Below are 21,019 nucleotides of genomic sequence, written 5' to 3' on the forward strand. Positions count from 1 at the left end.
TGCCTACTTTGCGCACTTTCTACTACCATTTTCGAAACAAGGGATTGTATTCTTGCCCTTTCTCTGTCCTTCGTAAATGCAACCTTTTGTAAGGGAGTGTCAAACCGCAGCTGTCAATAATTATCTAACCTTGTATTATTGAATCATGGTCCACAATATTTTATATCAGCTGTTTACATGTATAACGGCCCTGGTTTTGATTTCACTTTTAGCATGATGCTGCCATATTTTTACTCACTTAAATTAAGTAAAGTTAATTTCGACTTAAATGAGTTTGGAGAAACGCAGCCTTAATAATGGTTTTTCATTGAGCAAAACCAAAGGCAAAAAATGCACAAGCCCTGGTGTAATAATTTATGTTTGTGTATTTCGCTCTGTGTAAAAAATGCTCCCTCCTAAATATTATTTTATTGGTCAGTACTGGATAATCGTTATTAATTTAAACGCGAATGGTTTGTTTATTACGCTTTCACGCTTTAACTACTCAACCTATCATAATGAAATTTCGCACACTAAAGCAGTGATGCCTACGGTGACCATAAATATATTTTGAAAATGCAGGACAATTTAAAAAAAATGTATCTACATATAATTGCGTAGTATAAAAATAACAAAAATATACTACATACATATATACATTCCACGTCATTTGAATAGCGCACCCTTTACTTGATTTTCTATCATACAAAGTATGCTTGACAAAATTTCTATATGGAAGAAAATGCGCAGCACCGTCAACAAAAAAATTGTCGCCCCTGTATATGTTTTTTTAATTTTCAAAAATTTTTTAAATCGGATGTAGACGTAGAATATGCTATATTTTTATAAAAAGTTAATGAATATTAAACAAACAAAAGGAAAACTGTACCTACTAAGTATTAAAAGGGTGCGCTATTCAAATAACGAAGTCTGTATATTTCTTAATTATTAATCCAATTTTAAACTTTAAACATAAATCACATTTGCTTCATTGGTATTAATCTTTTAGTAATGAATGTTTACAAAATTATAATAAGGCATATTACTTATTACTTTACACGAAATACGAACCTCTGTAAAGCAAATTTTTTAGGCAAACTCTGGGTCGGTGAACACGAAAAAAATACCCATGGTTTCAAAGAAGTGTTTTCGAGATTCGTTCGAAAAACGTCTTTTTAGTACTTTTTCAGTTATTCCTCAAATCTCATGAAACGACCAACAGTTCGAAAGGTATTGATGGGCTCTTTGCAAAAATATATATTTTTTGTGCAGATTGTGTTCCGTATCATCTACATTTCTCATCAGATTTTCATTTACTGTAAAAAGAAAATTAATTAAATTTCAATTTTTCGATTTTGGGCGCTTGTAAGACTAATAATTTGCAGCGAAATCGGCAAAGTAATATATTTTTGTAAGAGGACTGTAGGTCGCTTATGTTGATTGGATAATTTTTTCATGAGATATTGAGGAATAGGTTCGAAATGTACCAAAAACACGTTTTTCGAAAAAATTACCAAAACGCTTGTTTCAAAGGAAAATTGGCTTGGAAAATATTTTTTTCTTAAGCGATTACCACAACATTTGTAGAAGAGTGTTATCGATATATTTGATGCTGGTCTTCAATTTCTCGTCATCCATTGTCCATAACCGTACAATATTTAGAACGCACTGACTAGTTGAACCTTTGAAACCAGCTTACCCTTATGTAGTTATCAATTAGTTATCGACACTGCTTTTATTTCGATTAGGAAAAGTTAATTTTAAAATATCGAAGAAAATGCAGGACAAAGGCAGGACACTTGGAAAAAATCAGTACATTTTGGGGGTTTTCTGTTTTGAAAAACTACGCAGGACAGACCTTTAAATAACAGTACGGTCCTGCAAAAAACAGAACGGATGGGCACCGTAGTGATGCCACATGTTTTTTTCGAAAATCCCTACCATCGCCTAAAAAAAATCTCTACTTTTCCCTACGCCCAAACAAAAAATTCCCTACGAAATTCCCTACAATATTTTTGTAACAGCAGCGGTACAAAAATTTTCAAAATTAAAGCACATTTACATGAGGCGGTTTTATAAAAAAAATTAATTCAGTTACATAGATTGAATAAAAATACGGGTTTGTTTTAAATATGGGTGTTTCCAGCGAAAAGTCTACCGCGTAAAAGAATTAAAGTCCTGTATCTAACTTATTTATAGACCGATTTGGCTGCTATTTACAATATATACTGGTTATATAAGCAGAAACATTTTTGCCAAAAATGGTCCCGTTAGGTGGCGCCTCGGGATATTTTGAAAAACCGTATTTATGCTCTGATTTGTTTCACATTTGGCATGTTTAGTTGAAACGTAATAAGACACAGATTTGCAAAAACTTAAGCTGATGGCGCTTATGTCAAAACAAAAAGATCAAGAACAATATTATTTGAGTAGATAACGTTACGCCAGGTAACGTCACGTCAGATAGTACAGCTGATTAAACATAAAGCAGAAAATATTTCTACATTTAAAAACTTGGAAAATTGACCTTAAACATTTCCAATATTACTACAAAAACTTTTATACAAATAGTCTTGCCCAATTCGCAGAGTTAGGCAATTTTGTGATCGAAGTCAAAATCCACTTCATGCAGTTGTAATTTATTTTTTACTGAATAAGGGGCCATTTAATTGCTATGCAAATCTAGATAGAGGTTTTTAAAATTTTGACTTTTTTAATCTTTTTTGTAACATTTTGTCGTACGAGTGTCACATAACGTCAGTTTGGAAATACCCTTATATATAATCCCAGTGGGAAAAAGTAATGTTTGAGAATGTAAAAATTAATGGATAGCCCCTATAACCTACGCACGAAAAGATGCAAGAATTTCTCTACAGCGTTGTCATACGAAAGTAATGTGTCGCATGTCTCTTTGCGAAGCTATAAACACAATCTAAGCACGGCAGTCGAACAGGCATCCATTCGGCTACAACAGCTGTAACGTGAAAAAAAAATTTACTTGAGTTAGTTTTCAATTTTTTCTTTTGTTTGTGGCTTCAAAGCTACACATCATCCGCTCGCTTACATTGCGATGCATCTTTTCTTTCAACCGTACTTGTTAATCCTTTCTTGGTAGAAAAATGTAATGGATTCCCATTTTCCCACTGGGATTATTTCAATACAGTACATACATACCTTTTTTATTTAAATAAATCACAGTATGTGTTTATTAGAAAAGAAAACAAAAAAAAAATGTATTTATGAAAAAAACATCAAAAGCAAAAAACATAAGTGAGGAAATTTTAATGATGGTCATATGTATATGTTTTTAGCCATCATAAATTTAAAAATAGATTCTGGACATTTGTACGAGCCGCAGTCAACACATTCGTCTTGCAAAAAACGACAGAATCATGCAAATATTTATTCACATTTCAAAAATTCGCCACATTTTAAGATATATAAAAAATCTGCCCTTTTCCCTACGTACGCATTTTTCCAGCCAAAAATCCCTACATGTAGGGAATTTTTCCTACATGCGGCATCACTGCACTGATGCCATTTAGTCCAACTTAAATTATGGGATAGCTTTTATCTCAATTAGCCAAAGGGGCGTTGCACCTCCCATACAAAAGGAATTTTTCATACTGCATGCCTCTGGAAGTATTTTGTGGTAGTGTACTGGAACTATACTCATGGAAAAAATGTGGGTTCTTGGAAAAGGGGAGTGGTAGTTATATTACCACTTGGGAAAAAATTAACTTCAATTTAAAGTATTTTATAAGTTAAATGAATTATTAGAAAATGTATGTCGATCAAGTCGTTGTATCGCAGAAATGGTGATTCTTAGGAACAAAAGTGTTTATAATCACGTTCGTAACATTCGCAGCAATTTTCAGCTTTATGCAACCTTGAAAATTTGACCGGGCTAGTAAGAAACAATTTTAAAGATATGGTTTAAATGGAGTAAAAATATTAGTTACACGGGTTATAATGTACTTCCATTAGGTTGACAAGTGATAATTTATGAAAAAAAATTGTGCTACTAAGTTGAAAAAGAAAAAAATTTTTATTGAAAAGTCCCCATCTCAAAAGATTGTCCCATATATCGAGGGCTTATATTCAATAGCCTCTATCTGCAATTTTGATGAAAGTTAGTTTTTGATGGTAACATGAGCTCTTATTTATCTTTCAGCCATGACAATAATGTTAAACTTAAAATTTAGCTTTAATGGTATTATATTTTCATTTTGAAAAATCCATTATCTGCAATAAAATTTTGTTAGAAGAGCAAAATCTTCTATCTACACAATTTTGCTGGAAAATGGTTGTCATTAGCATTTTTGTGGCAGGTCAAATAAAGACTGGGTAAGTTGCATGTGTTTAGCCTGGGGCAAAACTAGGTTGACCTAAGATCGGATTTTACCTGTAACATATACATTGTATGTATATGCCCCAGGCTAAACTAGTTCTACCTAATGCGATATATCTGTCCAACCGAAACCAAATTGGATACAACAATCTTGTGGACTGCGTAACTTGAGTTGGACTGATGTGAGTTGTCCTAAGATCATAACTCAAAAAATCAAAACTCGAGAAAAACGGCTTTAAAGTTTTGAATTTATATATACTCCGATACTTAAGATTAATACATATTTTGTGCTAGTTAGATACAGGTAATTGATACAGCTATGACATTTGTACACGACATAGAAGAAGACGTAGCGATAATTTGTGCATACTGAACTCAAAATTTTTATTTTTTTGAGCGATGTGTATATGTTTATTTGTCTCCACTTGGTCCGAAGATTCCCACAATTCTCACTTACTCATATCTATTGAAGAGTTTGACGCAACCACCTCTTCGATGACAGGCAAAAGCCCTCCGTCCGTATCCCGTCAAGCATAGAGTCATTAAACTCCATAACTACATTCTATCTCAAGGGTTATATCATCAAGAGTGGGAAACTGCTATTATCACTCCGATTGCCAAACTAAATAGAAACAATTCATTAATTTCTAACTACACACCCATTTCCCCTCCTGTCCTGCATATCTAACGTATTAGAAAAAATTATTTCAAAAAGGCTTTTGTGGTTTGAAGAACAAAATTACTTATCGAATCCGCACCAATTCGCATTTCAAAAAGGCTTAAGTGTTATGGACTCTGTTAATTTTTAATTACTTTTCCTCTGCGCCGTAGAGTCTACGACTCTTGCGTCAAGAAATCTGGTATCAGTTCTAAGTTTAGATTTTGAGAAGGCTTATGACAGAATAGGTTCCCGTGTTATTCTGCTGTAACTAAAGCCCTGGAAAATTGGTGAGAGGATGTACAATGTTATCAAGTCTTTCCTTTACAACCGGAAGTTCGCTGCTCGGGTCAATAACTGTTATTCAAAAACTGTTCCTCTCTTTAATGGTGTCCCACAAGGATCACCACTTTCGGCTATTTTATTCAATATAGCCTTTGGGAAAGTAAGCTCCATTATATCGGCTAACATGCACGTAGATCATCTTGCTTACGCTGATGATATATTGATTTTTTCTAAGACGCCTTGACGCAAGTAAAAATAATTGTTTCTAACATACTAACCGATCTTACCAATTGGTTCCGAGTATTCTTTAGTACACTCGTAAATGTAATTAGGGCTCTTATATTGGGAAAAGTTTACTTTGAACTCGTAATTTACGGACACTGCGCAAAAACATCTTAAATTGATTGAAACACCTTATCACGCAGCAGAGGAGAAGCTTCCGTGCATTTCCCACCTCGCCAATAAAAACTATCTCTCACGTCAAATCCTGTTTTCAACAAAAAAAACCGATGTAGCAAGCAATCAGCTTTTTTCGTATATTAAGCTACATGAAAGATTTGGACATCGTATCTACTCCGATGCTTACTAAAGTAAAAACTCTACCGCAAAGGCATTTGCCCAGTTCTATACTCATAAATGACCTGGGATCTTATTTTCACAGACGGTTCCCGATATGATACCAGCTGTTTTTTGCGGAAAAAAAGGGCTAGGTGTTACAATTCTCATCGGCGCTTTTCCCGCGTACTGCTCGGCTTTTACAGCCGAATCAGCTGCATTGCTAGAAGCTGTACGTTTCGCCTCTAAAAACGAAGGAAATTTCCTCATATGCACGGACAGTAAATCAGCCATCGAAGTGTTTTTTAACGGTGCTAATAATTCTCATATAATTTCGAAATCACGTGAAATACTCCTTCGACACAAAAACACCATTAAAATTATGTGGTTACCTGGGCACGTCGGAATAGAAGGGAACGATTTTACACACCAATGATTTCTGTGTTAAAAACTTAGTTTAACATAGTATTCAAATCTAAAGAACTGACATTCATTCATTATTCTGCAAAACCCCCTATAATTTTTTTTATATAAAAAGTTATGATTCGAATTACAATAACCTCTATCTGATCTTTAAACTAAAATAAAATGAATTAAAAGTAAAAAACTAGTTTTAATATATAGCGTGAATTTTTAAGACATGCGGGGGTACTTCAAATTATTAACACTTTTAAAAATAGCTGTCACAACCGTTTTTTGCTCTCCTGAAAAATTGAGCATTTGCAGATAGAGGGTATTGAATATAAGCGCTCGATATGTAGTTTGAAAGTAAATCGACTTAAAGCTTGAAACATATTTTTATAAATAAATAAACAAATTTTAACCTGAAAAACAAAAATCACCATGCAGTCCTTTGTGATCGCCAGGGTAGGTACATATAGCTCATTTACTTTAATAGTTTTGTAATCCAAACAATACAAATGCAGAAAATACCTCTTTTTCTACATATGTATGTTGTGTAAAAATTGCATAGCCTTATCTATCTATCTATAACCATGAACACATCTACATACATGTCAGCTTCTGGTTGAATTGTTGGACCACAAGCCATAACTCCTGCTATGCCTCAAGAACTTTTTCTCAATCCAGTTAATGCAATAAAAGCTTCTTCCAAGCCATTGAAAATATTAATTTTGTTAGGTCCACCACCTGGTTGCGCTTGCTTCTGTATTCGGCCACGCTTGGGAATTATAAGCCTTAAGGCCTGGGCATGAATCACGTAACTTTAAAACGATAGTCGTCCAAACGATACTGACAAAACGACCTCGTAAAAACACTGATTTATGCATTTGTGTTGCTGTTACGTATTACTGTCACTGTTACGTGAAGCAAAACTAGAATCGAGTTGACAATATCGCACAAACGATCAAACAATTTTTGGTTTTCGTGAAGCAACACAATCTCGACACGATATCGTTCAGACGATTGTCGTCATACGTGATTCATGCCCTGTATGCAGTTCTCAAGAAAAGCAAAAATTCCATACAAAATGACGTACAAGAAATGCCTAAGAAATTTACTTGTGTAAAATTTTCTTGAGGCAGTACGCAGTTCTTAAGAAATTTGCTATGCTTTCTACTACGGTTTTTTTTTTTAATTTTTTGTGAAAAAAGAGCAATTTTTTGTGAAAAACCCATGTTTGCAACAGAAATATATGCCCGTTCCATTAGGTTTGTATTGTTACGATTATCCTTGAAACCTCGTCCGGATTTCCCAATATATTGTTAAATAAATGCTAACGATTACCAAAGTGTAGTACAATTAACTTTATTGTACAACAAACAATTTACAATATTCGCTTATACAGTAAAAACACTTTACAATACTTGTTAAAGCAATAACAACGCTTTACTAAACTTGTTAACACAATTAAACTTATAGCTTGCTTATTCGCAACTCACTTCTCTGCTCACTTTACTTGTAGCTTGCTGACTTGTAACTAACTCTAACTTCGCTGTGGCGGCGCCCTTATATACCTGCGCTCGCACTTATGGCATCTCTAGAACGTTCTGAAGTTTATCGTTCATTATCTTTCTCTCGCTGTTCGCAGTGTTCATCCAACTTGACGTTTCTCTTTGTGGAACATTCTACGTCATTCCTCGAACATTCTGCCTATTTCTCGTTGTTCCCTTCGCGTTGCCGCAGTATTCGCCACACTGCCCTCCACCTAAGTCTGATCGTCCCGATCAGACACACTTGCTGTCCCAAACGCTGCAAGCCTTTCCAAGTGGACCACCTTCATCTTTTTTCTTGGTCTCCCAACGGTCTGGAATCAGAGTTCATTACCTTATCATACCTGGCCTTCATCTTATTACTCATAATTTGAGTTCGCTGTCTCACAAGAGCATGTATTTCTCTTAACTCCTCTTCCAGGATGTTGGACGTCTCTTTCCCAATTCTTCTTGCATCGTCAGTTACTCCAAACTTCAGGTCACTAGGCAAACGGAGCTCACTGCCGAAGATTACCCTTGCAGGAGTTTTACCCGTTGTTTCATGCACTGCTGACCGGTATCCCATCAGGAACAAGGGTATGCGGACATCCCAATCTTTCTGATTCTTGTCCACGACCTTCCGCAAATGCTCTTCCAGGGTTCGGTTGAACCGTTCCACCATGCCATCTGATTGGGGATGAAGAGCCGTTGTTGGAGAACCCAATAGAACCTCTGCTTAATCTTCTCCAGGGTCTTCGTGATTCCCAGGTGCCCTCCACTAGGACCATTGTGGAATTCCTTCAGTATATCCGGAATTCTTACCCTTGGTACTACTATTAGGTTGCGGGAGCACTGGCCATCTTCACTTTCCCATATCCTGTGCAAACAGCCAGCTTCTCAATCCACCTGGCTAGCTGTCCTTCTGGATTCTTAAACTGTAGTAGCCACTTCAGCGCTGCATGGTCCGTTCGAACTCGGAAACGTTGCCCATATAGGTACTTGTGGAAATGTTTGACGCACTCCAACAACGCTAGTAGTTCTCTCCGAGTACGCAGTAGTTCCTCTCTGGTTTTCCAATCGACCGGCTATAGTAGGCAACTACCTTCTCCTGCCCATTAATTACCTGCGACAGTACGCCTCCTATGGCATAACCACTAGCATCCGTATCCAAAATAAACGTTGCACCTGGAGCGGGATACGCTAGCATAGGTGCAGTGCATAGCCGTTCCTTCAGAGTTTGGAAAGCCTCCTCCTGCTCCTTGTTCCACTCGAAGGCTCCATTTTTCCTAGTGAGCTCATGAAGGCTATTAGCAACGCTGGCGAAATTCGGAACAAATCGGCGGTAGAAGGTGCATAGCCCAAGGAAACTTCGTAGTTTGTGCAGGTTCCTAGGTCTTGGCCAATCCTTTACTGCTTCTATCTTTTCCTTCGCAGTACAGACGCCCTCCGTTGTCACCTTGTGTCCCAAGTAGTTCACCTCCTTCTTGAACAGTGAGCATTTTTTAGGACTTAGCTTCAGACCAGCGCCAGCTATCCTCTGGAAAACTTCTTCCAAATTGTTCAGGTGTTCCTCAAAACTTGTACCTAATACGATAATGTCGTCTAGATACACCAAACATGTTTTCCAATGCAGTCCCTTAAGCACATGGTCCATAAGTCTTTCAAAAGTGGCAGGAGCGTTGCATAATCCAAAGGGCATCGCCGCGAATTGCCAAAGACCATCTCCAACGCTGAAAGCTGTCTTCCCCTTGTCCTCGTCACTTACCTCCACTTGCCAATAACCGCTCTTAAGATCGAGTGTTGAGAACCACTTTGTTCCAGTCAACGAGTCCAGAGTGTCATCGATCCTGGAAAGAGAATAGCCGTCCTTTTTCGTCACATCGTTTAGTTTCCGGTAGTCTACGCAGAACCGCATTTGACCATCCTTCTTCTTCACAAGTGCTACCGGCGAACCCCATGGACTCGCTGATGGTTCAATCACACCACTCTCGCCCATTTCTTTTATTATTTGGCTGCCTGGTTTGCTGCCATCCTTGTCGAATATGTTGGAGTATCTGCGGAGAAGTTCCTTAGCCTTGTGCTGGTATTTTTCTTCCAATCCTTCCGTCCAAGAATTTATGTCTTCCGCCATGTCATTCTCGCCAATGGAATCGCTTTCAGGTAATTTTCCGCAGTTAAAGATTGCCTCTACCTCTCGACATTGCCCCAGTATAGTTCCTCTTCGGAGTTTTATTGGTGATTTGAACTCATTGAGTACTCGAACTGGGATGCGTCCATCTTTTTGCGTCTTAGCCAGGGTTTACCAATAAGTACGTCCGGTGTAGAATTTTATGTTGCTTTAACAACCCACAATTTGTTTGTCCCACAATCTCCATCAATCTTCGCCCAAACAACTGCTTCTGACTTCGGTGGAATCTGCTCGCTTTCCTCTAGGATCACTCGCTTGCTGCTGTACGGGCCATCATACCCAAAACCTAAGGGGCACTTCCATGCTGTTATACGTCATAATCCTGTTCTTCATGTTGATCTGCATACCTTGATCAAGCAAGAAGTCTATTCCAATGATGACTTCATCCACAATCGCCGCGACTATGAACTTGTGTAACACCGTCACATTCCCTATTGCGACTTTGCATGTTACCTCTCCTACAACTTGGGTATCCTCACCAGTTGCTATCCTCAACCTTGCTCCAAGTAATGGCCTTACCTCTTTAGTGACCAAATCAGATCGAATGATGGAATGTGTTGCGCCCGTATCCACAGTTAGTACTCGATCATGTCCGCCCACATATCCACCAACCGTAACGTTGCTCGCTTTTCTGCCAATTTGCGAGACGGAGATTATGGGGCATTCAATTGCGGGAGCCAGCGCGCGCCCCTTGCTGCTGGCTCGTTTTAGTTTAACGACTGATTGGAGTTGGATTCACATTTAAAACATTTGCCAGAGCCATGCTTTTTCTCGCCCAGCAGTTGGATTACCTTTGTCTCGTCCGGTGTCTCCAATTCCACGCGATGTGCTTTGTAGGCTGGTCTACTTAGGAGCGCCACCGTTTCACGCGTCTGAGCATACGAGACAGTTTCAGCAAATGTTGGCTTGGGATTCGCGTACGTCTCTCGCTTGGTATACACGTCCCGAATTCCGTTGATGAACCTCTGGATTTTTACTCTTTCGAGGTGCTCACTTTCTCTTTGTTCGCTTCACGTTGCCGCAGTATTCGCCACAGTATAGTAACTTCTCCAGTTAAACATTGAAGCGGAGCGTAAAAGCAAAATAGAGCGTAAAATTGAGAAGAGAAAACTAGCAGAAAAAGTTATTGAACACAGTATATCGATGGCTGAGTGGAAGATCGACCTATCTCAGCAGCCAGTTCGAAAACGCTGTATCTCAAAAAACGTTTCAAGAACGCCCTATTTCAGAATTTAATTGAAAAACACCCTATCTCAAAATTCGGTTCAAAAACGCCCTATCTCACTTCAAAATGTATTGAAAATATGCTGATATATGGCGTTTTTGAATCGGCAGCTGAGATAGGGCGTTTTTGAAACGAATTCTGAAATAGGGCGTTCATGAAAAGTTTTTTGAGATAGAGCGTTTTCGAACTGGCTGCCGAGATAGGTCGATCTTCCACTCAGCCATCGATATACAGTAAGAAACCTTTGTGAGTACTCCTCGGGGGTAAAATCTGATCAGGGTTGATAATGAGAAGGAGCATGAATTTTGTTGATTCAGAGTTGTATACAAAATTACTGTGGTATGAAAGGGAGCAGAAACCGTACTATGGCAAAGTGGCACAAGGCATGACTTTGTAATAGTGACCGAAACTTATTGCAAATGTGTAAAAACATTGCTAATTATTGTCTATTTTTATAGATACTAGTACAGATTATCATAGTTCAGTGTATAACTTGTTATATTAGCTGAAAACGCTAGTAACTTGTAGATCACTCAAACTTGGGTATGCTTATTGGACTGTCTGGCCGGATGCGCTGGCAGGCTTTTGGATCTGTGTAGCTACACAAACCTTGTTTTTTTTGTTTAATAAAGGCTTAAATATATTCGGAAACTTAGAATTTTGCTTGATAAATTCACAAAATTTACGTTTTTCATAAAAATATAATCTTACAATAGACTTTTTTTTTTATTTTTAACTTACATTTAAGAAAACTCCATTCAGAGCTATAACTAGGATTTGAGTTTTCCAGTTTATAAAACACAAGCGTTAATTATGTACTTAACTATTGATATTATTCTTCATTAAGCATGAATATCAGCATACATTAAAGATGAATATTATACTTAACCTACATTTTGTTCATAAATAACACATAATTATGTATATTTTAGCTTCGAAAAGAACTTTTTCTAATAATGAGGTGAAATTCCCCACAGTAAGTGTTGCCGTGCGCGCAAAACGAAAACGCTGCACACAACCCAAAAGTACACCTCGGGGACCAATTGGTGAAAAACTGCGAAAAGGTTTATCTTACTAATATTATAAATGTGAAACTTTGTATGTTTGGATGTTTGGGAAATCATCACGCGGAAACGACTGAACGGATTTGCATGAAATTTTGTACGAAGATAGCTTATGGGCCGGATTGGTTAATAGGCTACTTTTTTAAGAATTGCCACCTGTTTGAAAATGAAATTTTGCTCAAAGATGGTGTATGACCTGGATTGAAAAATAGGCTACTTCCTTAACCGGTTTTCCGATCAGAACGAAATTTAGTACACTTACTACGGATTTCGGAAGGATGGTTAAGAGTTGCCACCTGTTGAAAAAGTTTAATTTATTTAATATGCGGGAACGACTGAATGGATTTGTATGAAAATTTGCACACAGATAGCTTATGACCTAGATTGGAAAATAGGCTACTTTTCTTAAGAGTTACCACCTGTTAAAAAAGTTTCGTTCACTTAATACGCGGAAACGACTGAATGGAATTTTGCAAGCAGATAGCTTATGACCTACAGTGGGAAATAGGCTAATTTTTTGGAAGAGTTGCCACCTGTTAAAAAAGTTTAATCAAATTAATACGCGGAAACGACTAAGCGGATTTGCATGAAATTTTGCACACAGATAGCTTATGACCTACGTTAGAAAGTAGGCTACTTTTTTAAGAGTTGCCACCTGTTAGAAATTTTTAATTTAATTAATACGCGGAAATGAATGAACTAATTTGCATACAAGTTTTCACACAGATAGCTTATGAGCTAGGTTGAAAAATAGGCTAATTTTTTTAAGAGTTACCACCTGCTAAAAAGTGTAATTAAATTAATACGCGGAAAAGTCTGAACGGATTTGCATGACATTTCGCACAGAGATAGCTTTTGACCTATGTTGGAAAATAAGCTACTATTTTAAGAGGTATCACGTATTAGGAAAGTTTAATTAAATTAATACGCGTAAATGACTGAACTGATTTGCATGAAAGTTTGGACAAAGATAGCTTATGACCCAGACTGGAAAATAGGCTACTTTTTTAAGAATTGCCACCTGTTTGAAAATGAAATTTTGCTCAAAGATGGTGTATGACCTGGATTGAAAAATAGGCTACTTCCTTAACCGGTTTTCCGATCAGAACGAAATTTAGTACACTTACTACGGATTTCGGAAGGATGGTCTTTGACTGAAAGTAAGTCCGGTAACTCAAGGCGCCTCCCATACAAATTGGAATTTTCATATTACATACATATCTCTGAAAGTATTTGTGGGGGAGAACTGAAACTTGGTATAGTGATATATATGTGAAATCAATGCTGGCATCATCGATTGATGTTTTAATCAGTTAGTTAATTCGATTAAATTCCATCTGATTACAGTTAATCATTAATTTTAATCTGACTAAACAATTAATTAATTGTAACCGCGATTAAAAAATTAATTTTTAATCATTAACTCTTAATTTGATCAAGTAGGTTTGGTGATTAATTAAGTTATGCTGGAATTTCCCTATGCACACAAACCAAGCTAATCCGGTATGGCTAAGTCGGGTTTCCTCATCAATCTAAGCAATTTGGTGTGCATTTTCATCAAGATATATACCAACAAACGTTTTACAAACTAGGTTTGTAAAAGTTCCCAGTTTATGTTTTACTAATAACAATAATTATAATTTTTTTATATTATGTGCTTTTTATAAGCGTAAAACACAAAATAATTACTATAACTGGTGTCTGGTTTCAAACTCGGACAAACTAGACAAATTAATCGGATTTGCTTTTTAATTGGACTAACGATTAATGTTTTAAATTAATTAAACGTAATCGCAGCCAGCGATTAAGGATTAAAAAAATGTTATCATTAATCGTACAGTTGATTACGACTAATTAATATTAATCGTCAAACTCGATTAACATTTTAATTGTTAATTTTTAACCGTTAATCAGATTAACAGTTTGCCAACACTGTGTGAAATCATGTTCATATTCGCGGAGAAAAATGGACGTTTTAGGAAAAGAGGCGTAGCACCTCCCATACTGACTGAAAGTTTCATATTGCATATCTCTTCAAATGTTTGGGGTAAAGCACTAAAGCTTGGTATGGAAATACATATGTATGTATGTATGTGAAACTAATACCATACTCATGGAGAAAAATGAGAGTTATTGGAAAAGGTGGTGTGGCAACTCCCATGCAAATATATTTTTCTATGCTGCATATCTCTGAAGGTGTTTATTGCAGAGGACTTGGCACCGAGATGTGTATACAAAATTAATTCCATACTCATGGAGAAAAATATGCGTTATTCGAAAACGGGACATGGTTCCTCCCGTACAAATTTACTGTTTTATACTGCTTATCTCTAGAGGTGTTCATGGTAGAGTACTGGGACTTGGTACTGGGGTATGTAAAATCTATTCTAAATTCATGGAAGAAGATTAGGGTTATAAGAAAAAGGGGCGTGGCACTTCCAGTACAAATTTACTTTTTCTTGCCACATATCCCTGGAAGTGTTTGTGGAAGAATACTGGAACTTGGTATGGAGTTGTGTATACAAAATGTATCAATTGCTCATGGAAAAAATGTGAGTTATTAAAAAAGGAAGCATGTCGCCTCCCATACATACTAAAAACTTCTTAATACATATCTCTGGAAGTATTTTAAATTTGTTATGGAGATTTATTTTATAAGTGCCGTACTGACAGAATAAATTTCATTAAGGGCCGTTTGTGCCGTACTGACAGAATAAATTTCATTAAGGGCCGTTTGAACCATGTCTAGTTAACGCTAACTGGAGGTACATCCTTCAGTTAAGCACGTTAACTGCTTTATCGATCACATGTTATATGATGGGTGTCGATAACGTCGATAAAGATGTTTAACTGGGAGTTAGAATTAACTAGACATGGTGCAAACGGCCCTAAATGGAAAAGGGAGCGCCGGGTTCGGCCTTATAATCTAAAGCTCTCTTGAGGCATTTGCTACAGTAATGAGAAGTGGTATTTTATCAAGGCCAGGTTACTAAATTTGAGTTGGAAATATTAGAACCCGCCGTGGCACCTCCAAGAAGGTTACACGTTCAAGCGTCGTATACCTGGAATCACTTTAAACTTAGAGAGATTGATATCTTTCGTATGCCTAGCGCGCATACGAGATTTTATAATTTCATAGTTTTAAACGGCCTAAATACCTTAACTCGCTTAAAAAATAACGAGCTATAACGAAATGGGCACAGAAATAAAATCTAACATCATTAAATTATTTTTCATATTTGTATAAAAGCGCGGGGTGAAACCCGCGGGTATAAGCTAGTTACTGTATATACTGTGTTATTGAACACCATGATGCAATAATACAAGGTAGGAATGTTCGATATTTAAGAAAGTATCGATATCATGAATCGATTTAATTCATTGCATGTAAAATCGATATGGCGCTATATCGGGCTGAACAATATCGATATCGGAAAAATCGATGTTGAAAATCCTACTCCCAATTGAATAGAATATAAGACCTACCTGTCAACTCACCTAATTGTGTTATTTCTATCTTGTATATTTACTGAGGATTAAAACGGCATGCCGGTCGACTCAAGCGGTTTGTCAAACTTAAGAGCTAAATAAATCACACAAGCTGCTGATTAAACCTACTTTAGTATTTTCCCATGCACTTTTTGTAGATGAAAAATAAATTTCAACTTAAATATCGAAATTGCGGGTAAAGTATCGATGTCTTCGATATATGGACCTTGGAATATTGATTCAAAAAATCGATTATCATGCCATGAAATATCGATATTCAGAATAATCGATACGATATCGAACATTCCTAATACAAGGTGGTATCAGATGTGACAGCTCGATTTGACACTGCCTTACCGCAGAACTCCACAGGCAAACACCGATGGCCTACCAACTGTTAGTTTGACGAGCAATGTGATTGCAAGTTTTTGTGTGTGGGCACTTTGATGTCTTGAAATAAGCATTTGCCGCATGACGCCACCAGACAACATTCTCTCAATTTCGGTGTTTAAAAACATTTAAATCTTTAAAAAACTTGCTGAATAATTTCCTAAAACGTAATCATAAATAATCCAATAAGGAACAGACTTTTATTTTGATTTAATATAAAAATTTCATCGATGTTACCACCAGCACGCTTTCTTTCAAATGAAAATATTGCTGTCAAACTATCGAATTGCCTGCAATAGATGTCAAGCAATAAGCGCTGACATATATTGCAGCACATGAGAAATAGGCGGTCTCCATTGGAAATATATTTTATGACATAGTTATCACGACATGAGTGTTTTCCTGTGGAGACAGGGCCTTAGCTCGGTAGAATAAGAAGAAAAACGAGAAGAAATTAATCCCCATTTGGGGGAAAAATATAAAATTTGCTTTTTTATAGTATACTCGTAAAGAAATTAAATAAAATAAGATAAAATACCTTTTTGAGGAAACAAAATGTGTATACCTTGGTGAAATAAATATATACGGATAAAAAGTAAAAAAAAATTCAACTATATTATTGCAAATAATTGTTAAAGAAGTAACACTGTTTCAGCGAATGCCTTGGTTATAATGGACGGGGCGAATCGTTACAAATCGCAGCGAATTCGTAAGGATCTATTGATTTTAGATTGTTCCGTTTTACGTTACGTTTACGTGCATTATAACCATTTGCATTCATTTCCCATACAATAGGTAATTAAGTGACAGTTCACTCCGTTCCGTTACTTCCATTATAACCCAGGCATAAGGCAGTCAATATGGCGGAATTAGAGCGAGAAGTTGCCAACCAACAACACCTTGTATTATTTAGTCTGTTCCAATAGCAGTCCAGTTTACAGGATTTAGTCGGAACTTACAGGAAGTCGTTCCTATTGGGCTATTTCACACCAGAATGACAGAACAATTATTCTCACGGCTTCACACTGGATGAAAACTAGCAGAATAAAATGAGTATACGTACAGGACGTTTGAATGTATTTGTAACTTCTGCGCTTGAAAGTTGCGTAGCGGCATTTTTGTAGCTGCGCATGTGTTAGTGCGCTGCTGCAGAACTGGCACTTTAATGCGGGGTAGAAGCTGGAACAACTTTTTGAGAAACTTTACCTCACCGCACTGCCTCTCTTGCCAACAAACAGAGTTGTTCTGGTGGCAGAAATGTTCCAGTGTGAAACCTACCATTGACATAAAACCTGTAAGTGGGAACACTTTTGAGACAGTAACTGAGCAACTGTTCCTAGTTAGAAGTTACAGGATTTAGTCCGGAGTTTTTTTCCTGCGAGTTCATGAAAAGTGTCAAACGATCAGCTGATTTACATGTGCAAACAAAAACAGGAAGCGGTGAAAGCAAGATCCTTATATTTGTTAAAAAATGGAAGTAAACAACGAAATATTTGAATATGTATAGATTTATTAATTATTTAGTGATATTTCAGCCAAATCAGTGTTGTACCAATGACATGTAAGCAAACCGATTGACGTTTTTACAGGAAATAGTGCTTAGGCGTTCCCGTGCACTTCTGCATTTGTTCTCCTTTTACTCTTAGGTCGGTGTTATGCAGAAATTTTGTTTGGCAAACTGCGTGCAATTGTTGTTGCAGCAAACTCGCAGAGAGCGAGTTTGGCGACTTTCACAGCAAACTAGTTTTGTTTGGTCAAACTGCAGAAAATTCGGTGTTGTCATATACAAAAATTTTAGACAATTGTTGATATACACAAAAATTGCCGTGATACCGAAAGCCAGAGAACTGAATTTATGCATTAAGAGCTTCAAAGATTAGGGCACAGTTAATTGCCTGTACGATATCATAAAAAATATATTAATTGTGCGCGTTATGTACATCTGAAATTCTCATTTCGTGTTGGCAATAGCCATGAAAACCATAATGAACGTGCAACCCTGTGCCAAACTCGACATAACCACCTCCGAGCAAACTAAGAAGCCGCCATTTAATTTGGCAAACAAAAGTTTGTCTGCATAACACCGACCTTACTTGAGAGAGTAAAATTGTAGTTTGACAGTTCCACAGGTTTTAGTCCGATGTTCAAAGGAATGGACTAATTGTGCACAAAGTAAACAAGCATTTTATATGGGAAGAAAAGCGCAACACCCTCCACAAAAAAATTCTAAAAAATCAGACAAAGTGAACTGGCTACAAAACTGCATACCCGAAAATCTAAATTCCCGGAGAACAAACTCCCTGGGAGTATTCAGAATTGGGCTGATAATAAAATATGTTTAGAAAATATGTATGTAACGGTTTTATTAATTGGCTCCAACTCATATGCATTTATATATACAAGCCTACATATTCACTCGCATATGTAATTGCTTTTGGCATCCTTTGTTGAAACTTTTTCAGATTCTGGGTCTATTTCCTAATAGCTGCTTACGAAAGGTAATGATGTCAACATATTTCCATTACCATATGAGTCAAACCACGCCAACTGTGTCAATAGACAATTGTGGGAATCTGTAGATAATTATAGAACAAAAATACACTTTTTAAGGTTTTTCGAAATTGCACTTCGTTTCTGTTGTTTTTTTTTGGGTATTATAAGAATATTGCAGTTTTTGCGAGAAAAATTCGTAGCTCTCGATCCATTTGATGAAATTTGATGAATTTTTTTTTGAGAGTTGCTGAAGCTTTTTCCTTTACAATAGAAAGATTTTCAGAATAAAATTTGCAAAACAATTACTACTATAATTTAATTTATTATTAATCATACGCCAAACGGCATTATACATAAACGGTATAAAATTACACAGAGGGTGAAAATACTAAGTAAATATGAAGAGAGTTTACAATATTTCGTAGCACAGACATGTGTATCAATAAATTTATTTATTATTGTTAAGAGAAAATATGATTTTTGATGGATAAAAGCGCTGTATGTGCCTCCATAGAAATCTAACCCATTATGTCGAGCGAGAGTCCAACGTACTTTTTATGGATCTGAATATTTTCAGATCATCCGCAAAAAACAGGTATTCTGATTTAAAACCACAACCGATATCATTGACGAAAATGTTGAACAAGATAGGGCCGAGGTGAGAGCCCTGAGGAACACCAGACCTAACCTCGTAATTGCAAGATAGATGTCCATCAACTCTGACTTGCAAGTGTCTGCCTATAAGGTACGAGCTTAGCCAGTTAAGAGCATTTCCGTTGACTCCATAGTTTCTCAATTTATTCAGTAAAATGTTATGGTCGACGCAATCAAAGGCCTTACTGAAATCAGTATAGACACCATTGACACAGGCACCAGAATTCATGGCATTGAATATATAGTTAGTATATGTGAAAAGGTTGGTTGTAGTGGATCTGCCGCACATGAATCCATGCTGTTTACTGGTTATAATATTTGTAAATGAAGTTGAGAGTTGCGGTAGTACTAACTTCTCAAAAAGTTTTGCCAATGCGGACTGGATACAAATCGGTCGATAGTTCGAGACTGATGATCTTGGTCCATCCTTATGGATGGGGCTAATATATGACAGTTTCCAACAGGTCCAGCGCCTTTATTGGGGTCTAATGTGCTCAGCTGTTTAAATACATCATCGTAAGTCACCTTAAAGTCACTTATGCAAGCACTCTGTTCGGTAAGATTCAGATAAGGAGTGGTGTTTTGGGCGATTAATGCGTATGTGCTTTGAAAGTATGTCGCGAAAAGATCGCTGATTTCGGTTCCAGTATTAGCTGATTGATTGCCCCACACCATGGTCGATGGTACCTCGCCATTGCTACGTTTTTTGTTTTTGATAAAATTCCAGAACGCCTTGGTGTTGGACTGCAGTGAGTTTTCTACTCTATCGATATAACTTCTATAGCACTCGGTACTTAGCTTCTTGCATTCCAGCCTAAGGTTACTAAAACGTGTATAATTTAGCATTGTTTTTCGTTTCTTATAGAGTGTGTGTGCCGCCTTTTTGAGTTTCACTTTCTCTACCAGTTCTTTAGAAAACCAGGAAGGGAAGTTTCTCGACTTGTTGGAGTGCACCGGAACAAACTGGGAGACACCTTCGTAGATTTTGTGATAAAGCCAGTCAAGTTAATCGTCAACTGTTTCTTGTTTGTATAGATCCACCCAGTTTGTCCTCAAGAAGAATGCGTTCAAATTTATATAGTTTGCTTTTTTGAAAACATAGATCGGCGATGCATCTGGAGTTAGGCTGGGTTTGAAATCAAGCTCAACCGCCATAGCAGGATGATACTTATCCTCTGGAACGAGAGCTGGAGTGATGTTAGGCGATATGTCGATATCACTGAAGCAGAGGTCCAGTGTATTGTTTTGTGCATTAAGAATGCAATTACACTGCTTGCAGCCGGACGAAGAATAGCAGTCATAAAGTAGATTCGTGCAGTTATTACTAGGTGAGCTACTAGGCAAGTTGAAGTCGCCCACAACCAAAAGTTTTGCATTTCGAAATTTATCAGAAATAAATGAAATGGTTGACGAATGCGTTATGTAAGTTTCATAGGAGGTGTGCGGGGGTAAGTAAACGCAGCCGATAATAGTATCCCAGTTATTACCCTTAACTCTAACAAATATTTGCTCAATGCCGTCGTCAACTAATGGAATAACTTCAGCTTCAATATAGCGTTTAATAGCTATGAATACACCTCCGCCACGCTCATATCCGCTTAACAAAGAATTGCGATCTTTACGATAAATAGTATAAGTAGAATATAATATTTCACCATCATGTATAGAGGGGTGCAGCCAAGATTCTGTAATGCAAATGACATCGTGTTGGCTAATTGACGATGCGGCTAGGAAGCTACTGAGCTTAGTGCGTAGAC

The 21,019-nt window shown here is 37.0% G+C and overlaps 1 protein-coding gene across 3 annotated transcripts in view; it reads left to right on the top strand.

The window, feature by feature from the left end:
- The window catches only part of LOC118734339 (microsomal glutathione S-transferase 1-like), a 60,491-nt gene that overhangs the window by 29,082 nt on the left and 10,390 nt on the right, over positions 1–21,019 (top strand). Inside the window, exons 1-2 of one of the 3 annotated variants that reach the window (XM_036464062.1) lie at positions 18,435–18,464; positions 18,578–18,613. The exons of 1 other annotated variant lie outside the window; for it this stretch is intronic. In XM_036464062.1, coding sequence (XP_036319955.1) covers positions 18,450–18,464; positions 18,578–18,613 — 51 coding nt within the window. In that variant the 5' untranslated portion in view covers positions 18,435–18,449. Of the gene's footprint in view, positions 1–18,434; positions 18,465–18,577; positions 18,614–21,019 lie in introns of those variants that run through there. One more of the 3 variants, XM_036464060.1, reaches the window with a different exon arrangement.

Source organism: Rhagoletis pomonella, unplaced genomic scaffold (genome assembly GCF_013731165.1).
Source record: "Rhagoletis pomonella isolate Grant_MI unplaced genomic scaffold, Rhpom_1.0 Rhpom_scaffold_00002, whole genome shotgun sequence".
Taxonomy (NCBI): Eukaryota; Metazoa; Arthropoda; class Insecta; order Diptera; family Tephritidae; genus Rhagoletis; species Rhagoletis pomonella.